Source organism: Melozone crissalis, unplaced genomic scaffold, assembly GCF_028551555.1.
Source record: "Melozone crissalis strain CALT ecotype California unplaced genomic scaffold, PUWL_Pcris_2 ptg000002l_1, whole genome shotgun sequence".
Lineage (NCBI taxonomy): Eukaryota > Metazoa > Chordata > Aves > Passeriformes > Passerellidae > Melozone > Melozone crissalis.
In genome coordinates, this window is record NW_026535780.1 from 21,836,656 (window position 1) to 21,859,345 (window position 22,690).

The 22,690-nt window shown below is 38.6% G+C and overlaps 1 protein-coding gene across 1 annotated transcript; it reads left to right on the forward strand.

The window, feature by feature from the left end:
• Positions 1-107: 107 nt before the first annotated feature.
• POP1 (POP1 homolog, ribonuclease P/MRP subunit) lies at positions 108-22,644 on the forward strand. Its single transcript, XM_054287534.1, has 15 exons — positions 108-300; positions 2,775-2,936; positions 4,167-4,342; positions 6,542-6,790; positions 7,341-7,428; positions 7,730-7,905; positions 8,542-8,792; positions 8,925-9,018; positions 9,795-9,906; positions 10,843-10,962; positions 15,915-16,030; positions 17,347-17,538; positions 18,425-18,579; positions 19,332-19,673; positions 20,986-22,644. The coding sequence occupies exons 1-15, from the start codon at positions 180-182 to the stop codon at positions 21,644-21,646; spliced, it is 3,015 nt and encodes a 1,004-aa protein (XP_054143509.1). The 5' UTR covers positions 108-179; the 3' UTR covers positions 21,647-22,644.
• Positions 22,645-22,690: the final 46 nt, after the last annotated feature.

Here is a 22,690-nt window from a genome sequence, read left to right on the forward strand (position 1 = left end):
AGAATGCTCATGCGCGGTAGCGGGGCGTGGGTGTCCACGTGTGGCGGTGGAGGCCGCGCCGCGAGTGAGCGCCGCGTCGGGGCTGGTGCCGGGGGCTGCGGCTGCACCTGCACTTGCACCGCCCGCCGAGCTCTCCCCTCCTGTCCCCGCTGCGGAGAGGCTCCGCAACCCCGCCGGAGATGTCTGGGGCGCGGGAGAAGAAGCGAGCCAAGAAGATGAGGAACCAGCCGGCCAGCGTCACGCTGCCCGCAGAGCCGGGGCCCTTCGGCGGCGGCGGGAGCAGAGCCTGCCCCACCCCAGGTACGGCTGTGGGAGCCCCTGTGTGAGGCCATTCCAAACCCACCCGGGCCCGTTCTGTGTAACCTGCTCTGTGTGACCCTGCCTTGGCGGAGGGTCGGACTGGGTGGTCTTCAGAGGCTCTTTCCAGCCCAAACTATTCTGTACCCTGTGAATATGCCCTTCTCCCTGTCATCCCTTCGGTTACATAACGAATCCTTACAGTTCCCAGTCGTAAAGTGAATTTGGAGGTTATACCCGATCCCGTTTCTCCCTTGCTTTTCCGCCAGACCTGGGAGCTGCAGGAGGGGCTGGTGTAGTCTGCCGGTGCTATGTTTTCTCTCATGCACCAGTTTTCCCTCAGATGTGCATGCCCAGCCTGTTTGCCTGCTGGGGCTGGTGGCTCCTGTATCTCTGAAGGGTGTTGGCAGGAGGCAGGAAAGCATGTCCCTAAAATGTCAGTGTCCTGGGTTATTGCTGGAACTTTTTGTACACAGGTAGCCTTTGCAGCTGAAGACTGAAGGATCCTGTCAGTTTGTATGCTAGATGCTCTTTTTGTCTTTGAGGTTTGACCTGCATCCTCTATGCTTCAATCGGACCTCAATTTCCCCCACCACCTTCACATTTAGATACTTTGTTACCTATGTTATTTCTGGGAAAAATCCCACTTAAAAAGGACTTGTTACTGTGAGGCCTTCAGAAGTTGACAAATTGCATCTTTGTGATTGAATGAAAAAACCCTTAAGCGTCATTGTGTATTTAGGTGACTGAAGAGTTCCTAAGCGGACAGAATGACATAGCAAATTATGCTCAGCCATGTCTGAGGATTTTGGAATGTCATTACAGGAGTACTGCTAGATTAAATACAGTTTCCTAACTTCATTTGTGGCAGGGAACTTCCAAGATTACATGGTTATGTTTTTCCATTCTGTTAAAAGGCGTAGATTTTCGTCCATGTGGCATCCTTCTCTAGTGTCAGTATCACAGTTTTACAGAGCTGTTTTGAGGAAACAGAAAAGCAAAATCCTAAATAGGAGTTACAAAATTATGAATCTGTACAGCAGCTAAAATAATTTAAGGGTTTTTTAGTCCCTTTTTAGTCAGTGATAGTTTTGCCAAACAGTCTTCTGATTATGATTTTTATGTCCTTCATTAAGAGGGTGTGTTTGTGATATGAGTTAATTTTGGGCTGTAGGCCTACACAGATTTGCTGACTGAGACAGCTTCCATCCCTCTTTCCCAGCTATTTCCTTCTCACTTTCACCTCAGTGTCTGGAAAATGCTGCTCTCAGGCAAATGTAAAACCAGGTCAGGACATAAAAGCTAATTTCTATTTCTACACCAAATTATTTTTTCTGCAGTATTACTGCAGTTCTGTATGATGTGTGGTTGCAGCAGGCTACAACAGTACTGCTGCTAAACATAAAACTTCAGTTTCTTGCTTATTTGAAATGGAAAAAAGAGGTTCTTTGCCTTTTAAAGTCTCATAAATTGAGATGCTGCTGAATGTGAATCTACTCCTGGCTGGTCTTCATGCCAGTGGTAGCATTTTTGGGACAAAGGAGCAGGCTTGTTTAAGAAGCTGATCAACCTGAAAACTGTTTTTTTTTTAATCTCACACTCCATTTCTGTGGACACACAGAAATGATTTTGATTTTGACTAGAGAAGCTCCCTGAATGCTATTGTCCCTTGTTCTCTCTAGCGCTTGTCTTGATGTAGTGGATGGGGTGATGGGAACGGCTGTCTGGAGCTTTTTTTAGTTGGATTGTCCAGCATGAACTGCCTGAGAACCATATCTCAAGTTGTACTAGAAATCCTAACTAAGGCTTAACTGAACATAAAGTTATCTAAACTACTATATAGTATTTGTTAGGCTGAATGTACACTGGTGTTTGAATAAGGACTTCAAGGCCCTCTGAAGCTTTAGGTACTTGCCAGGTGCTTAGCACTCCTGAAAGGTATGTCTGTACCTTAGAAAGCTTTACTGTAGGCTTTAATTATTTAATTTCAGTATTGGTTTAAGTGCTTGTACCAGACAAGTAACTTATTGCACCAACATACATGTATCATGCTTACCTTAATTATTGCTCTAAAAGAATTATATGTCAGGCAAGAATACATTTGCTTATAGAAAAATAAATCAAGGAGCAAGTGGAAAAAATAACTTTGCTGTTTTGTTACTGAAACTCTGACAAGACAATATTAAAAATCACTATGATGTTGCATGGACTGATTTTGCTCTGACTCTTGGAGGCAAAGTCTGGATTGTGTACCATTTTCAGAGCATGAAAAGTTACTTATTCTACCGCAAGTTTGCTTCAGGCAGTGTAAAATTCTTATTTATTCCTGTAAGAAAGAATATAATTCTTCTGATTTCTGGTGGCTTTTGCAGTTACACGTGGTAAATATAATAGGAGTCTGCAATGCAGCTTTATGAGAAAAGACTAATAGAGTTATTTGTGTTTCTCTAACCTCTTTTCATCTCTAAACCTTCCAGGAGATGTTCATTCTGAGCAGCAGCAGAAATTTTCAAATCAGTCATCTGGGCCGCCTTACAGGAAAGACCAGTATTTTTCAAAGGGGCAGAATAGAGGAGAGAGAGGCAGAGGAAGAGGAGGGCACCAAAGTGTATCTGAGGAGATGCCAAAATACATAACAGGTTTGTATATGTGAAAAGGTCATAATTAATCTGTCCAGGGTAATTTGCTGGTGATTAAGTTTGCTGTCTTTGTTTTTGTGCAAGAGCAAAAATTAGAACTGATGCTATGTTCTTCTGGTTTTCCTGATTTTCTCCAAAACACAGAAGTAATTGTGAAGTGGAATTAGTGATTAGCTGTTGTTCAATGGGTCCTTTCAGACTTTGGAGTGGAAAAGTTACACCTGCTTGTAGTGAGGGAATATGCATTTTGGCTTCTATTTACTAGCAAAATGAGTACTGACAGTCATCTGCTTTTAATGTAGCCAGTGAAACTGATTTTGCTCACGGTGTAAGTTAAATATAGCTTTTTGTCTAACAGAAGGTTTATTTAGGAGAGCAAATCAGCTTTGCAAAATATGGCAGTGCTGTTATAGTAGATACACTTCCATAAACATGAAATGAGATCAAGCTCTGGATTTTTATTTCATTGTTCCAAAACAGTCCATAATACGTGACTGCTTCCATTTTTTTTCCATGCTAAAGATTTTTTTCATCTCCCTGAATGCCATCTGAAAAGAGTGCTATTCTAATTTAATAAAGAAGTATTTAATGCAAATAGGAATCGTTGGTTATTACAGCGACCTGAGGAGGTCTCCATGGCGAGAGAAGGACGAGAATCTTGTTTCTTGATCAGAAGGCTGGATTTATTGATATATGATATATAATACATTACAACTATACTAAATAGAATAAAGAGAGAAGTTGCAGAGCTGCTAAGCTAAGAATAGAATAGAAAAGAATCTATAACAAAGTTCTGTGTCCAGGGAATCTTTTTTGGAGCTTGCTTCTGTGATTGGCTCTTAATTGTACACATGGAACATGAACCAATCACAGGTGCATCCTATTGCATTTCACAGCAGCTGATAATCATTGTTTACATTCTTCTTCTGGGGCCTTTGCTTCCCAGAAGATGAACAAATCTGAAAGAAAGGATTTCTGTGAAAAAATGTCTGCGACAGTTGGTTAAACAGCTTTGAGATTCATTCATGTATAAATATTTGCTTGACCATATCTGTAAGCTTCAGGATATATAAAGAACTGAAATTTCTTCAGTGACAGTGTACACTTCTTAATTTTATGTCAAGAAGATATTGGACTGCTGTAGTAGGAGTAATTCCATAGTTCACATATAATATCCTCCTCTGGGTTGTTTGCTGTTTGTCATGCTCTGATGCAGTTCTTTCATTCCAGTGTCTGCCTTTGCTCAAGCTCGTGCTGCTGAGATCAGTGCCATGTTGAAAGCAGTTTCACAGAAGTCTTCCAACTCTCTGGTGTTCCAGACCCTCCCCAGGCACATGCGGAGGCGAGCAATGAGTCACAACGTTAAACGCTTACCCAGGCGGCTCCAGGAGATGGCCAGGAAAGAGGTATGGGTGTGTGTAACAGCATTTCCTCTAGTGGGCACAGCCAAAGCACAGTGTTCAGCTCTGTAGTTGTTAATGTTCAGACCTGAACTTCTGCCCGACTTCCTGAGTACCCTAAACTTTGATTGAGATTTCACTTCAATGCAGGAACGCCTCAGTTTCAGGTGGAAGCTCAAATAGGTCTCACTAACCACCTGGCTTTGTAATTACTGAACATCTTGAAAAGTTACTAGATTAGTGATAAGAGTCCACTCTTGGACAGTAGAGGGTGTTGAGGTGGTGCACTGGTCCCAGGTGGTCCAAGAGTCCTCAGTAAGACCTGTCTGCCTTGCAGCCCAGCACAGCTTTGGGATGTGACTGTGCCAGCCTCAAGCTAGTGCAGCTGACGCCATGGTTGGAGTGTTACAGCTCCAACGTGGGGGATACACTGGGGTTGTTGGCAGGCTGCGTGATGTTTAAGACTTAGTAACTGACTAGTCCTAACAGCTCATGGAACTCATTTTGTGGCAGTATCTCAGCATTTAGTCAGAATTTGCCTATGGGGATTACTTGCTACTTACTCACTGTGGCCTTCCTGTGTGTTTAAAAAGGAAAACTAAAAATGAGTTCAGCAGGATGTTATTGGTAAATGATGTTCCCAGTGTTTGGCATTGATCACTTTATAATCTCTCAGAATTCTTAAAGTGATCAATTGAGTTTACTTGGTAAATTTTGTCTGTATTAAGGTTGACTGACAAATTTATTCTTTGCATTCTTTTTTTCTTTTGCATTGTCTTTAAGTTGGAGGTGGAGACCTTGCCCCCTCCACCCTGATTTCCTGCAGATGGTTGCTCATGGTTTCAGAAATAATTTCAGATACTTCTCAGCCACACACCAATTACATGTTTTTTAGGGTGTTTTATTGGATCTTCACAACCTGTATCTCACTGTTTTGGTTCACATTCTTTTTGCTTTGTCAAACATGACAAGAGATGCAGTTTGGGCCCGTTTTCTGGGAACTGAAGGAAGAAGGCATGGACTGTTTTGTATAGTTAGTTATGTGTTAGCCTTGTTAAATCTAGATTTCTCTAATGTTTATGTTTGGTTCTTTTGTGTCCTGCTTTTTTAACTCCTTTCATATGACAGCCTTTCTGACTTCTGTGTACGTGCTCACACTTCCTCTCCCATTGGATTTTTGAGATTATTTAATTGGCCCTGGTGCAGCTGTATTTCTTCTGCTACATTTTCTGCCTTCAGGTCTTTTGGTGTGGCTTATGTGTTTGCATGCTTTCTTGCAGCTTGTCATGTCTCTGTTACTTGTTTTTGTAAAGGTTCTGCCTATTACTTTTCAGTGTTTGATCTACATCTTCAAAATTATCTGTTTCAGTTCTGCTGCATTTTCTTCATTTGTCTTAGATCCTTTATCATGACCACATTCATTGAAACATTTACCTCGACCATCTCTTATCTCTTCAACAAGATTAAAGATGTATATTTTTCACCTACAATGCCACTGTCCTTTTTCTCTAATTGCCTTTCTGAACCAGTCACCTACCACTGATCCAGTGGCTTGTATTTCCTTCTCTGTGATGAATGATGGGTCTGTTGCTATTCTTATAACCAGTGGTCTGTTGTCAAGTGTTTCTTGGTGAAGTCCTATTTCTTTGTGCCACTTTTCTTCACAAAAAGAAAAACCAAACACTGATTGAATCATGTCTTCCTCTCTAGTTGTGCATCTATATGTAATAGTTCAGACCTTGATTAGGTCTGGTTATCAAGAATTTGTCAGGATATTGCCACACTCCTCTCTTGTCAGCTTCTATGAGTTGTAGAACTGATAGGGTCCTTTCTGTCAGTCTGATAGTCTGTACTGCTTCTGAATGAGCTCAAACCTCCAGGCATTTTCCATGTCACATTGATTTGTTCATGTGAATATATTGATGTGTGGCAAAAACTTCACACAGGAAGTAGCAGCACTTACTGTTCACTGTTAAGTTTCTGAATGTGTGGGGATTTTGTTTTGTATATGGGTTTCAGTCAAACCTTGATGCACTTCTGTGGATGTGATTTGCATAGAAAATTTCAAAGTTAGTTACCCTCAAGAGTGATCCAACATAGTATAACTTAATGTTAGTTCTTCCTGTATTCTTATATTTCAGCCTTTTTCTTTTCAGATTTTTTTTGCCTTGAGATTTAATTCAATATCCTCTCTTCTAAAAACAGGCAGAGAAAGCTGTGCATCAGAAAAAAGAACAGTCAAAGACTAAATGCCGCAAAGCTAGAAGACGCCACATAAATTTGGTAGCAGAGTTTAATCACAGGCAAAGAAAGAATATTTGGCTGGAAACCCATATTTGGCATGCAAAGAGATTTCATATGGTAAAGAAATGGGGATACTGTTTAGGAAACAGCCCTACAGAGAAGAGCTACAGGGCTTGTTACCGAGCCATGACAAAGCAATGCCTTCTTCAGGTACCACCTCTACATGTTTTGTTTGATATTTTGCCAAGGTGAAGTAATCAACTGCTTAGTTATAATGAATATTTCTGTCTCTGTCAAGTACTGTTGGGTCAGCTTTTAATAAGACTGCCAGGTATGAAATGAATAATTTTTTAAGTGTAATTCTGGGTGACAAGTTTCAGAGAGAATAAGATGAGCCTTTAAAGGAGTCTTACAATAACTATGAAATACTGAAATACTGCATTTTCAGTTTTCTCAAGAGCGAAGAGATTAACTGAATCCTTATATCATCTACCTGAGTAGCTATTGAGGAGAGATAATTTATTCTATGTCCTTTTTGATCTGTTGGTGTGAGAGGCAGGTTGGCCCTCAAATGAGAAATGCCTCACCACTTTCCTACAGCTATTAATTTTAAGTTAAAAAGAAGCTCATTTCACTTTGGCAAACTTTAGAAAATGAAAAATTTCTACTTAAGAGTAAATTGTGAAGCTCTGTCTCATCCTTTCTTAACAAGCTCACTTTAAAGAGTTATCCTCACTTTAACCCTATCATATTGTTTCAGGACTTATCATATTATTGTTGCCTGGAGTTGACGGGTAAAGAGAATGAGCTTCTGAAGCAACTTGCTCGAATATGTAGCATTGACACAGGTAAAATTTACATAGTTCAAAATAAAGATTCTGAACAGACTAAAGGATGACACATCCTTTACCTTTTTTAGTAATGTGTCAGTAGTGGTTACTCAATAGTAGTAACAGAGTTGATACTGATTTTGAGTGAAAAATGTAATTAAGATGTCGTAGTAGGACTAGACATTTTTATTTCAGCAGCTTATTAATAAACTATTTATGGTACAACATCAGCCGCTCAGCAGCCAGACTGAATTTCAATTTTACTTTGTTTATTAAACAGCATGTTATTTTGTTCTTCAATAAGTATCTTCTTTTTTAGGATTGACATTTCAAGAGGCTTCTTGTCTGTCTGGAAGATTTGAGGGTTCCCTGAATCTTTACCGAGCAGATCGCTATCCTGAGGGTATGCTTGGTCCTGTTACATTTATTTGGAAGCCCAGGGATGGGTCTGAAAACAGACAGTTGTGGATCTGGGTGCATCCAGCACTGAAGCAGGTATATTTCCTATATAGTTGAACTCTTATTTCTTTATGTATTGTGCATTATTAATGTTAAAGAGGTAATCTGAAAAGTATGGAAGAGCTGGGTATAATACATGGCTTCAGGAACTAAGAGTTGGAAGAGTATTTCCACTCTAACAATATTCATGTTCTGCAAGTTGTTCTTATAAAGCTTGTACAGAAGGTGTGTGCTGCTGAGGTGTTCAGCTTCTGAAAACATTTTTAGTGTCACTTGCTTCAGGATTTATGTGCAATATTATGTTGCTTGATTTACATCCTTTCCACTGGCACCCCCAGCAGGCTAAGTTCAGTATCATCATGGATAATTACATTCTGATACTTAGCTATCAGAATGTAATTTTTTTAAAAATTTTTTTAATTAAAAAAAAAAAAAAGTAAAATCCTGTGCACAGGCAATTTTTCTTATGTTAATTTTCAAGAGAACAAATTCTTAGCAACTTTCAATATTACTTTCAGCTTTTCTTAGCAAGCCTTTGACTTCAGCAGAATTAAATTTTATTACTTGAAATCCACATAGGAAAATTAAATAATGGAGTATAATTTTCAAAAGTATACTTAAGGTTTGTAGTGTACTGCATATCATCCTAACCCAAACTTCATTTTTCTTAAGGACATACTGAAGGAGTTAAAAGCAATTTTTCAGTGTTCAGAGCCTGAAGAAATCTGTATTTCTGAGCCTGTTACAGCATCAGTTCAAGAGGAAAAACAAGTGGAAGTTGTTACGAGCCTTGGCAGTAAAAGAAAGAAGGAGGATAAAGAAGGAGAAAAAGCTGTGCCAGTGAAAAAAATAATTGGTGACGGCACTAGGGATCCATTCCAGTCCTACTCTTGGATCTCACGGACTACTGGCATTGCAGTCAGGTTTGTTCACAGTAGAGTCAGAAGCTGTGGCTCATAACCACATAACATTGGCTGCATTTCTGGCTGAACAGTACTGGGGAAAATAATGTGTGTTGTCCAATTGCACATTCACCTGAAACTTTGCCGTTTCAGTGACAGAAGCATGGAGGTTCTCAGATACCGGCTGATCGGCCCGTTATCACACTCCATCCTCACAGAGACCCTGAAGGCAGCTTCTGTCCAAACAGTAAGGAAATTGACTTTGCATGTTCGTGTAATTTTGGTAATGTTCTTAGAACGTGCAAGCTTGTTTTTTGCTAGAAAGACCCATAAATTATCTAGCTTTCCTTTTTTATAAAGGCCAACCTATGTATTACCCTGGTGGCTTCTCTGTTTTGAGCCTCTTGACTAATGCTGATCTTCTTCTCAGGAAGAGCTCCCACCTGGATTTTAAATGGGAGTAGGAAGAAAATACAAACAGTTGTGCTGAGCAGGCTGTGTAGCTTCTGCTGAGAGGTCCAGAATAATTCATACTCCTTTTGACAAACCACACATCCTGTTTCTCAAGCTAGGAGCTAGAGCACCTAAAACCAGGGAGCAAGACATGTAAAGTACAAAAAACTTACTTGTTTTCAATCAAATACGGCGTTTCTCCAGGATTTAGGCGTTTCATCCCCTTCTTGGCATACAGCATCACTGTGGTTTTAATGTTGGGTTTTTTTTTTTATTGTCTCTTGAAGCAAACATGATGAGGTCATAACATCTCTGGCTTTCTGTAAGAAATAATTAATGACAGAATTATGAAGCATTGTGGATTGTTTTATTTATATTTGGAATACAGGTTACAGCTTATTAGAGATTTCTGTAAAGTATAGGACTATACTTCATCAAGAAAAAATTACTTTGGTTTAAAACTTGAAGACGAGGAAAGTGACTATAGTGTTTAAGGCAAACAGACTGAATTCATACTGATAGAAAATAATTAATAACTATTTGCGTTTAATTAAATATGTTGTTTTCCAGGAGATGGCAGATTCAGAAACAGAACTGAATAACTGGTGGGTAGAAAACTGCAAGGACTCTGAAAAAGTATCTCTTCATCAATGTCAAAGTGCTATCTTTGAGCTATTGGAAGGTATTTGGGCATGTGGATGCTGTTGGTGGAAGGGGGGGAAACTTAAAATCTAGTGGTCAAAATTGGCATGCTAAAAAAGTTGGCTTCATTTTGGCCATGCTTATTTATTGGATGATCAAGATAGTGATGCCTTTGAGAATGTGCTTAGGTACTTGTCAGGGCGTGGCAAAGAATTGAAAATGTTACATTGCGGGTATTTAAGGGAATTTAAATCCCCTCTGTAGTTCAAACTCTTAATAGAAAAACTGAATCTTGTTTGTTATCTTCATGAATTTAGATTTGGGATTACTGATGGGATATACAGTCTGGTGTATACTATCACTCTCTCTCACCATACACTTCAAATTAAGACAATAAGTTGTACAATACATCCACAGATAAAAAGATAGCCTCCAATCCAAAGTGCAAGTATTATACTTTGTTTATATATATTCATTTCTAAATTAGCAGTTGTGTATTTGGCTGAATTGTAAAGTATCATAAAATTAACAAGATCTTCTCAATTTCTAGCACTGAAGTAGGTAAGGCACTTTGGTAGATCTCAAGCTGTCTATCCAACGTGAGGCAGTTAAGCACAGATGAGATAAAACTTTCACAAAGGACTTCTGAATTTCCTTCCTCTTGATGACAGGTGTAAAACAAAGGTTGCAAATGCAAAGAATGAATTGAGTATGTGACAGTGACTTCACTTTATGCCAAATGTAAATGTAATTGCAAACCAAGTCTTTCACTGCTCTTGTTGAGTTTTTTGGTACTGGAGATTTAACAAGCATTGGTGAGTTTTCCAAACATGTTAAATAGAGTATTCTGGATTGCTTCACTGGCTTACAGTGGTGTCACATCACTACGGGCAAAAATGCACAAAATACTAGTGCAGAAAAAGATCACAGCTTAATTGGTGGTTTCATGGCAATGTTCATCTGTGTGTTTTTAAAGGGATGACCTCACCGTCAGATATGCCACCAGGTACGATACTTGGCCTCACTGTTGGAGATCCTCGAGTCAATTTGCCTAAAAAGAAGACAAAAGCCATGCCAGACTTTGAAAAATACCAAGGTGAAATCCCTTGTTTATATTATATGAAGAGATCTAGTTTCTTTGTTCTGTTGTTTTCATTTACTGTCATCTTCTATAGATTGTCTCTTGCTGTTTTCCTCTAGGCTTTGGTTCAAAATATTTCCCACTTCCAGAGCCCCTGGCAGAACAGAAACAGCTTGAAAGTTGCATAGGTTCTAGAACAGCAGTTGTGAGGGAGGGACATGCACCAAAGCTGGTCTTGTGCTCAACGGAAGCCTCTGTCTGACCATACAGATGATCCAGGTTCGAATCCTGGCAAGGCCAACCAGGTGCTAAAAGCTCCATAGTAGGTTTCTGTTTGGTGTTTAGTCTTCCTGTTTCTCTCTCCAAGAAGATATCTGCTATTTCTGGTTTATAGGCCCACGATGTTGAAAAGTTGCAATTCCATTGCAAACATTGCAGGATTAGTATTTCAGGTGGTGAAGATGCTGGTTATGATAGAAAATGAAAGATGCAAGCATAACTTCTGAAATTTTCATTTCAGTGCTGACTTACACAATGTTTCAGTGCAAAATTCAAATTCATATGGATGTGAATGTCCTCTAAAAATGTGCAAAAGTATTTGCAGGATATAGGGGAGTTTGTGTACAATGTGGGCATGTCCAGGTTGACTGGACACAGGCTGCCTCATCTAATAGGAGAAACATGATAGCCAGCTGGCAAGCAGTAGCAAATAGGACAAATTGAAAGTTCCAGAGACTTCAAAATACTGCATTTCCTTGGTGGTCTGTTTGCAAGACACTAGAATCCTCTAGTCTCACATATCACTTAAGTCAGGTTGAACACCTACTTCAGTTACTTTTAGCTCTTTGCAAAATTCTGCTATTTTCATGTTCTTACATCCTCCTATTCTACCCTCTGCATCCAGAGCAGCCTTTCTGTTAATTAGTTCTGCTCAGCTAACTTTCTCATCATTAGTGTTCCTGTTGGAAATGCTGCAGCATACATGATCTCTACTTTGGTTCCTTCCTGCTGAGAAGTAAGGTGAGATATGTAGCACTTGTTTACTGGTTTGAGCTGCCAGAAAAGTTAGCTGCTATAGAAAGTAATTTGATGTCTTTCATTGTGCTTGTCATGTCTGTGAGGATGTGTTCAGGAAGGCAAGATGAACACAAGGCATTTAGGTATTTTAAATGTCTCCTAGTAGTTTCTCTCCCACTGCTGGAGCAGGTTTTCCCTCAGGAAGGATGGCCATGGTAAAGGTAATGGTGTAAGATAGGCAATCAAGAGTACCTCTGTGTTTCTTCCTTTGGCTGGGTAGAAATGTCCATCTTCAAAATCTTTCTGCCTTCACTTGCAAAAAATCTTTCATACCACAAATACTCAGAAAAGCTGGTGTTGCTTTTTTGTTTCTTTCTGAGTATTTTTTTATTTTTTTCATAATGAACTTAAAACTGCTTCTGTGCCCTCTGACTTTTATTTAGGAGAAAGAGGAGGTCCTTGTTCAGCTAGCAAGGAAAGGTAAATGGAATAATACTTTCTAATTTAGGTTCTGCTAAATAACTTACTGTTACACACAGCTGCAAAATTTGAGTAAGCAGAAGGATGAAAGAAGACAGACAATACCACTGTCTTCCAGTAGAACTTGCCCCAAAAAAAGACTTCTCTGAGATCTGCAGTTCAATTTCAGTGCTTTTTGTTTCCTCCTTCTGAAAAAAAATTATGATCCTTAGAATTACTAAACTTTCTGAGCCTTGATTGTGTTGTGACCTTACTCAGATATGGTAATATTGTGAGCTGACCTTTATTAAAAATGTTAATAGTAATTTATTTGTCTTAATCACATCTTGTTTATTGAGCAATAAAAGGGAACCATTGGTGTATTCCACACTTTTCCCCCCCTTTTTTGCTTCTTGGACATTCAAGTACTATCAGGATTAATACTAGTAAGATTGAAATAGCACTGTATACATTAGCATACAGGTTCCATATGTATTTTAGCCTCTCTTGTTCTTCAGTATTGTATAAAAGCCATCTGATTTTCTTAGATAAACGTTACTAATTTAAAGATGCATTGTTTGTCAAATGAGTGAATAGTTTAGGTAAGTTATAGCCATCACCTTTGCTTAGGGATTGTCATACATGTAGTCTGTGGAATGATACACATCTGTTCATACTACTTTTTTTTCCAAAATGCTGTTCTGAGATATGCCTGTGTAGTTTTTCCCTGTCAGTAACACACTAACAAATCAAATGTAATTTCAGTCTTTCCAAGTTACTTTATCTCTTCAGTGCATATGCATGTGTGCAAGCTGTGTGAACACAGGCTGATCAGATTTAATTCAAATCAACCTAATTACTTCTTCAGGCAGGAGTCAAGACTCCTACATGACTGCACATTAGTTCTGTTCCTTTCTCCAGTTTGAAGTGCACACCTGACATTTTGATATGTTGTTACTGTCTCATATGGAGAAAACAAATTCTACTGCCTTAAAAAACACTCAACATGGAGTATGGTGAAACGTCTACACACACCATGAAACATATGTGAACTAAAGTTCCTTCTGCAGACACAGAGCCTGGGGCCATGCCTGTAAATGCACCTCTTGCAGAGGTGTAGATATCTGTCCCCAGCTGTCCTGATACCCTCCCTCCCTGCAGACAGACACAGGGCTCTCAGACTGCTCCCAGGCTGTGTTTCTCTTTTTTTTTGTGAAAGGGTGGAAGGAAAGGTTTCAAATAGAACTCTTAGGCCTGTCTTCTAAGACAGATAATCAGCTGTGCAAATCAGATCAATAGCTTGAAATGGAGCAAAGCCTTCTTCTATTTGCCTGTATTGTCTAAGCACCAACTATTGACACCAGCAGAAGTAGCTTGTTGATGAGCTTCATGTGCTTATTAGTGCAACTTCCTATTTGCTGTACTAGCCCTAACATCTTACTTTCACTATTACCAGCAACTTATTCATCAGTAAGATTATTTCCCCAGAAATCTTAAAATATGGACTGAAGAAAACAGGAGAGAGGTAAGAAGAATTGGTGTGAGGGTTTGGGATTATGATTTGAATTATAGTATGCTTAGTAGAAAGAATAAATTCTCCAGGTTCAGCAAGGACCAAAGAGAAGGAATGTACCAAGTTAGAGAAGGAGATTTTAGGGTAATAAGGAGGATATTGGATGAGTGGTGGTGATGAAAAGAAACTGACTTAAAAGGTCTTTCTCTAGTGGGGCAACAAATATTCATGCCATTATAGAATACAGGAATTGCAAAGAGCTCTGAGAATATGACAAGGACAGGCTGCCTGAACTGTAGTAATAGAAAGAAATGTTAAAAAAAGCAAATAACTTTGCAGTGAATAATTTGCAGTTGAAGGAACTAGAACATGTTCAAGTAATTTAACATAAAGAGATTCTGGTGTTCACAAGTGCTTTCTGTACAGAAGATGGAAAAATACTTTCCTTACCTTATGCTTGTAATTATGTGCCCTTCACCCTTGGTTATCTGTAAGAGTCAGGAAGGCATTCCCTAGCACCACACACAGCTTTGTTGCTCTTTTTCTCCTTTTGAGGCATTCATACTTGCTTTTTCTCCAGACAGAATGTGCTTTGCCTTTAGGAGTGTTGAGCTCTCTTAGGTTCCTGCTCAGTTTACTGTTCTTAATTCTTGGTCAGAGAAGGAATTCTTCTGCTTAATTGGCAAGGATTCCTTTTTTAGATTTATTGTTCTTAATTTGAAGGAATTCCACTGTAATCTGATAATTTATTTTGCATTTCTTTTCCTCAGATAAATCTAGCTTATTAAATAAGCAAGAATGCATGGCAGTTATCAGTAACATCACCAAACTGTCACAAGTGCTGCAGTAGTTAGTATTTCTTGCGAAGGATTTTGCAACTTTTTGTAATGAGTGCATCTTAAAGACTATGGATTTTAAATAAATAATTATTGCAGTTATGTTTGGCAGTACCTATTGGTAGGTACTTTTAGTACCACTAAATAATGCAAGTCTTCTGTCTTTGAGTCTTTGTCTACATTACCTAGAAAAATTAGCAGAACTTTTTTAAAGAGATTTAAATAATTTTAAAAAACAAAACAGCATCCTACATATTAAAGGAAGATGTTATGTTCCTTTAATATGTAATACCTTGTGGATGATGAAATGAGGAGCAATCTCTCTTAAGTTTTTAATCACAAAACTATTAATAGGTTCATTGTATTGTTTCTTGGTAAGAATTACTTTACTTAAATGGATGAGCATTTAGTGTGTACTGTACATTGAAGGCTGTTAATCCTTAGATCACTAAAGGTAGGTACACATTTTCTTTGCTTTCCTTATATTGTAAAACTGAAGAGATAGGTTATTAAATATTTCAGCAATTCATTTTAAAGCTGCAGTTGTTGTTTTTCTTCAGTAATATACACAGCTGTTGATTTGTGCAGGCATAAGCAAGAATAGTCCCTTGGTTGAAGCACACAGCCTGAAAGGATCCTGAGCAGGAAACTAGTACTAAATAATTGTTGTAGGCTAAGCATAGCCATACAAATGTTTCCTGTATGTACATTTCTTACAGGTAACTCTTGCTCCTCTTACAAGTTTACTTAGGCAGGCTTATTTCAGGCTTTATAATGTTGCTCTTTGTGATTTTTACTGAATCTGTTGAGCTTCACACTCTTCCAGAAAGGCCAGATTCCAGAATATCAAAGGTGGTATGTAAAGATCTAGTTTACATTGCCAACAGTCATGTCTTTTGTTAAGAAGAAATGCTGTTGAGAAAATACCAGGTTGGTCTTTCTAACACGAACAGTTGATTTCATATTTTGTGTTTGGAAAAACATGTAATAGTAAGGTGTGCCAGAAGCAAGGATGCTTGTTGAGCTTTTAACAGGCTTTTCTTGGTTGTCTGCTCATTATGATATGGAGGTGGCTTTGGTAATTTGGTACTTCAACCAAAAAAATGGTTTGAATTTTTTTTAAAGGTTCTTTTCTTTTGTAGATAATGATAAAGTTAGGCAGCTGTACCTGAAGGGTGTACCTGCAGACTGTGCTCACAGCTTTATCTGGGACCATGACATCTGTAAGAACGTCACTGAAAATAAAATCTCAGAGCAGGTAACTCAGTAGGTGGATTGCCATTGAGGAAATGGTTCATGGAGTCCATAGAAGGAGACTCTTGAAGTTTGTATAAATCTAAGATTAATCAATAGCTTCCTTAATGTCATAGTATCCAGCTGCTGATGTGTTGTGATTTTTTGTAGCCTTTGCATAATGTTCTTGCACAGCCATTGACCATGGGTTCAATTAAAAGAAAGCTTTATTGGATTGCCTGTGGGACTGTAGTTGTAGGTTTACATAACAGAAAAGTTTGGAATTGGATTTTCATACATCACCTTGACTTGTGTAGCAGAAAAGAGTGTCACAGGAAGGCTCTGGCCTTTAGCTGTAGGCAGGATGATTCTTTTGAGTGAAAGAGCTATGGAAGCTGAAAGGAAAGAAATCCTGTTTTTCTGAACTGCAACACACTGTGCTGTGGGTGTGCTGGGCAGTAACTTGTGTTTTGTAGAGAACTTCCAGTTTGCTGTTGCAGGTTTGAAATCTCCCATCTTCACATTTTCATTGACAATGGAGGGCAGCCCATAAAGTGCATGGATAAAAACGTGATTTAGTCCCAGGAGCTGATAAACTTTTGCCACCATTATAATCAGAAAGAGAAAACATGTGTATGGCAAAAATATCTTTTCAAATATTCTTTCTGAAATTTAATTTGTGCTCTTTCAAACTGTCTGACATAGTGTAAAAAAGCAGAGTACTTAAAAATATTACACTAGCACATGACAGTTACCAGAACAATCTTTTTGTATATGACAATCTTTTTATATATAAGTGTTTTTTATGCTGTCATGAAATCTAATGTTTACCTGATAAAACACAGGGAGTTGGTTTGTTTCTTCATAAATGTATTTTTAATGTGGTACAATGGCACATAACAACTGGTAATTAACAAAACCTTGGTGCCAGCATGCTTTATGTGAAACTGTTTGATGACCAAAACTTCTGCCCCTCTGCTGGGATATAGTTCAGGTTTGCTCCATGTATTGACAGACTGAAAGCGCTTGTTCAATCTGGTGTTGTGCACAAGTGTATAAACACAAAGTTGCAAAACTTGATTTTCCTCCTTCATCTATGTTGTACCTTGTACCTACTCTTTATGAAGGACTATGGAAGTAAGAAGGGGAGAAAAAGGGTGCTTAATACTCTTTTCTAAAATAACTTTTCATGCCTTGATGAAATTCTGTTAAAATATACAGTGTATTACTACTATATTTTCCCTCGCTGTAAGCTCACCTTTTCTCTGTGTCTTGGAAGGGTATCTGGAAGAGGGAAGAAGAATGGTTATTAACTTATGGGAAATGTCTCCTCCTTCTCAGGATTTAAACCATATGAGAGCTCAGTTACTGGTACCTGGATCACATCTTGATTTGGGTCCTTGTGAATCTAAGATTCCCATACTGTTGGTGCAGCAGCCAGGGAAAATGGCTGGAGAAGATCGACGAGGATGGGGGAGTGGCTGGGATATCTATCTCCCAAAGGGCTGGGGCATGGCTTTCTGGATTCCTTTTGTAAGTAACTTTGATGGCAAATTGCAAGTAAATTCAATAATTTATATAATTTAGTTTAAATTAATTTATTTTAGAGTGTGTACTTCACATTGTATAACCAATTCCCAATTACAGGATCAAAATTTCACTTCAAAAAATGGTATATGAACTGGTGTATATGACAGAAGCTTGGCCTTGAAACTTAAACATTAGCTTTCCATATCTTCTGTTAGGAGACAGCTGTGCCCACATAAAACTATGCCCACGTGGCAGTCTAGAAGCAGCAAATCAGTGGGGAGTCAGGAGAGAAGCTGAAGCTATACCTCTCTGTGTTTCTACAAGCATATGCCTCTAAAGAGAAATCATTTGGTGCCTGCTGCTAATCAATTTCCAGCTTGGCTATCTACACCTCTGTCACCAAAGTTGCTGATTTGGGAGAGAGCTTAAAACAAAGTTTGAGTTCAGCTTGAATACTCCTTTGATGCTGTTTGAAGCAGCCTGCTTTGTGTGTTTAGGTGGCAGTTTTTTTACCTTTCTGCAGTTAAAATGATGCTTTTGAATGTTCAGGGGATTTAGTTACAATGATACCTATTGTATGGTTAAAATACATTGGGCAGTGGTTGTTGAAGTAATGCAACATTCCTGGCAATGTCCAACTTTAAAACCTGTGAAATTCTCTTCAATTTTGTTGATAGTTTTGCAGAATTAAATTTAAAGCATGAATAACTATTTTGTTGAAATTAGCATTTAGAACTGTAGAAACCTTGCTTAAGTTTATTTTTTAAAGCTTAAGTGTTAGACTTTCAGTTTTCTAAGGAAGTACCCTCTGAGCATTAATGTTTTGTTTCAGCTAGGAACCCAGAATTGGTTCAAACGTTGCTTTCTGGGTGTTTGATTTTTATAACAGATATATCGAGGTGTACGAGTCGGTGGCTTGCAAGAGGCATTAAAGCATTCTGAATACCAAAGAACACCTCACACTCCAAATGATTTCCCAGACTGCCAGGCAGGAATGCAGTTTGCCAAAGAACTGGAAACAAGTCTTCTTGAAAAATTTAAACGGTAACATTAATTTAAAAATTGGTGATAAGAATGACAAAAATTAATACTGCTTGAAATATTCCCTTAATTATATGTTCTTCTGTTCATTTAGACTTGGACTTTTTGAGATCTTTCACCAGTGTTTTAGGAATCTTAGATATATTTAACTCTGCTAAACAGAGCATATAAATTAAACCCTTCTATTCCCAGAGACATGCTCAGTTATAGAGGTGTAACAAGGCTGCATAGCAATAAAATAAACAAAACTATTTTCAGATACCTAAGCAGCAAATGGGGGAGGAGGTAAGAGAATGCAAAGGAGTATGTCCAAGTATGTACCAAGTGTTGAAGAATAAAGTAAATTAAGAGGTACATTTTGGTATCTAATTTTAAGTATCAGGCATTCTGAAGATTGCCTTCATTTTTACTGCAACAAAGAGAGCTCTTAACCATGAGTTTGGAGTAGCTGGAAGTGTCCTCTGCACCAACTGGTGTTGGTTCCCCTTCCAGATAGGAGGGGAAAATAGGAGAAGTTCAGAGGAAAAGGTGGTGGTGTGAGTCACAGCAGGTAGATGTTTCTAGCATGGTTGCAAAGATACATCAGCATAAATATGTCTACACATTTATGTAGACATAAATACAGCAGCATTTTCTAGAGTGTAATTTTAAAATTGTTATTCAATGAGGTTTGAAAGTTAATTGTGCATTCCCTTTCTGTTTTAAGTACTTGATTTTGAAAATATTCTCACCTACTTATTTGATTTATCATTTAGACGTCCACCTGCAAAAAGGGCAAATTATGTCAAGCTGGGCACTCTGTCTCCTTTCATCTGTCCTTGGGGGCAGCTGACCAAGAACTGGGAAGGAAGAATGAAAGCTTCAGGAGGATTTTTATGTCCTTCTTCCCCACATCCTGACTGCTGCACAAATGAAGGGCAGACCCTTTGTGACTCCAAGGCAGAAGTGGTCAGAGAAGCTTTTCCTGAGAATGGTGAGGCAGAGGAGACCATGGAAATAACAAGTTCTGAAGGTGCCCTAAAGACAGAGGATCTTACAAGCACCCAAGACTTTGGTGAGAGAGATGAAACTAAGACAAGTGACTGTATTGTTCTCAGGTATGACAAAATTATACACACATTTGTTTCTTAACTGGTATTGAATTGGGGAAAAGGAAGAGCTCAGCCTTGATTATTGGCATGAGAGAATTCTTTCATCCAAATACAGTGAGATTAAATAGTTTTGTCACAAATCAGAATCTGCTGTTGAGTGGAAATCCTGCTTTTCTCCAGCAAACTTGATGGCTACATAAAGAAAACTCCTTAAAGTATCTTAAGTTTAACACTTTGGAGTTTACTGTAACAGAGATAACCCCACAGATGAGACTGAGTAAGGCTATGTACGTTTTTCAAGTGAAAGTCCATTTTGATTAATAATTTGGAGAAAGAGTATGCTTCTATCTCCACAAGTGCTAGAATTAAGTGAGTTCCTGCCAAAAACGTCAAACCATATCGCACTTCAGAACCTGTTGTTGAATCCAGAACCAAAGAAGCAAGTACGCAGACGTGAACCGAATCGAAAGATCCCGAGTCTCGCCTAACGCCTCTTGTGCCTGACGTTCTTTGTACATCAGTAGAACCCATGAACTCTGATTTTGTGCCAATGTTATTCATGAGTATACTAATTGAATGCTGAATGTTTGCTTTACAAAATTAATATTTAGCTGAAAACTTAAGTTGTTGTTTTTGCATAGAAAGAATTTTGCCAAAACTTAGTTCTTGAAAGAGATGAAGAAAAATCAAATAGTATACTTGTTTTGCTTGATTTTAATAGTTTTTTGTCGTGCAGATTTGCCTGTAAATCAACCGAAAACGAATGTTTAGATATTCTGTCTGCTTCCAGGTCGATGGAGCTTTTAGAGGCTCATATTTGTGACTTTAGGACTGTTGGCTGTGACAATCATCTTGCATTCTCTTTCCTAATACATCACCACAGGTGATTCTTGCACTCCTTAACAAGGTCCCCAGAAAATAGAGAATCCCCCGCATTCCAGTGCAACACATGAGGGCAGCAACAGTACTGGAAAGTGCCTGAGCACAGGTCTTTCATTTTTGTGTGGTTACCAGGGGAAGAAAACACTGAAAGTTCTGGACTGCATTAGTATCACTGGAGATTTTTTAGTGTTTGTGGTTTTAACAAGCTTTGGGGGTTTTAACAAGTGATGTCTCCTTCCTTCTGAAGACAACTCATGAGTTCCACTCACCAAAGTTCTTTTTAGGCTAAGGGTGATACAATTACCAGCTTGGAAGGTTACAGAAAGCCCCAGGGCTTTTCTTAAGTGTGCTCTTGCAGATATGTGGGGTCCTGGATTTCTGTTAAACTGCTCATTAGTAACTATCTGTGATGTTTGTTTTCAAAAATTTTTAATAGGAGTGAGAAACTACTAATGCAGCTGTCAGCCTGGTGTTACCCCACTGCTGGGAAAGATCGGCGGATCCGCCTCATTTCTCGGCTGGGACAGAAGGAAATGACTGAAGATGTGTTTTTGCCAATTTTGATGAGTTACCCAAGGGCTCTTGTCTGGGTCCATTTGTCACTCTTGAGAAAGGGGAACCCTGAATTACATGCCATGATTTGCATCCCAACAGAAGATGACTTGCTGTGCCTAAGCAAAGACAAACTCTTCTGTGGTCCACAAGAACCCAAGCACCGTGACATATTCAAAGACAAGGTACAGAAGCAAAAAGAGGAGAAGAAGAAGAAGAAAAAGGATAACATGAAGTCCCTAGAGAGTGACCCTGCAGGCATTCCAGATGAAGAAGCAGCTGAGGACCATGAAGACCTCGTTCTCGGTCTTTGGTCAGATGCTCTTCCAGATGTTACTTCCCACTGCTCCAGGACTGTCTTGGGGTATGTCACTCGAGGGGATTTTTCACTGGCTGTAGGCTGTGGAGAAGCACTGGGTTTTGTTAGCTTGACTGGGTTAATTTATATGTTACACAACCAGCCAGCAGATAAGAAAGGGCTTGTTTTGTTAAGGACTCCAGCATCTTTACAGTACAGGTTTGCAAGACTTACTATTGAGGTTTAAGCATCATTGCAGTGCAGTAGAATGCCAAAAATACCAAAGAATTTTGTTTTGTATTCTGTGGCCTTTCTGATTTGTCTCAAATTCGAGGTTATTCTGAGCCAAAACAGCTCTATGAAATAATTAAAAAGCTTTTCAGCCTTATTCAAGAAAATAACTAATGCTTAAAGAGAGTAGAGTTACTTTTGATGTCTGCATTGCTAAGGATTTCTAACAGATCATTATCATGATCTTCTTTATTTCTAAAGAAGCATATTCTTCCATTTTTTCTCCTCAAAGCAGTGGATGCTATAACAATATACAGGAAATCATCATGTTAATTTTAGAGGTCTTTGCTCAGATGGACTGTAAATTTACAGTGCACTTTCACATGTAACTGCATGCAGTCTGATCCAGTGTACATAGCAAGTGGCTTTCCTGATTCCTCGTATCTGAATAGGGGTGGCTGCAGTGCACCAGAGCTATGTAGAGAAAGCTGAATGCTTAAATGAAATACAAATAAAATATAGACCAGCTATGTCATTGTGAATTATAGCAACTGGAGCTTTTAAACTGGAAAGCGTATCAGTCTGTCTCCCTGCTCTGAAAGGTAATAAGCCTTACAGATGCAAATTGCTACTGAATGCCACAGTGGGTCAGCACATATTTTCTGTTAATAATAGGGGATATTTTTGTTCCTCAGAACCTGAATTTAGTTTTGTATGGAATGTGCTGGAATTGAAGGTTTCTTCATGTTACAGTATTGTTCATGAATGTTGTTCAAACAAACATAAAACTTGTAAAATATGCTATGGGGTAAAGGGAGAAAGCTGTTTGATTTGCCTGGGGTAGTGTGGGTAGGTTGTTTGTGTTTGGTATTCTGTTGTTTGGGTTTTTTTAATGATAGATTTAAGCATCTAGCTGTTCCTGAGTTAAGGAACTTGAAAAGGAATTTACAGTAATATGCTGTAGTTTAGTAGCAGCATGATACAAATATATGTCAGTTGGTAAAATTATCCTGAAATGATCATGTACAAATAAAAATGTAATGTATTCTGGAGTTAATAG

Bases quoted from the DNA above. Each gene is read 5' to 3' on its own strand.
- POP1 (XM_054287534.1), top strand. From the start codon at position 180: ATGTCTGGGGCGCGGGAGAAGAAGCGAGCCAAGAAGATGAGGAACCAG. The intron at 9,019-9,794 runs GTAAGGAAATTG...GTTGTTTTCCAG, and splicing joins AGGCAGCTTCTGTCCAAACA to GAGATGGCAGATTCAGAAAC. The intron at 17,539-18,424 runs GTAAGTAACTTT...TTTTTATAACAG, and splicing joins TGGCTTTCTGGATTCCTTTT to ATATATCGAGGTGTACGAGT.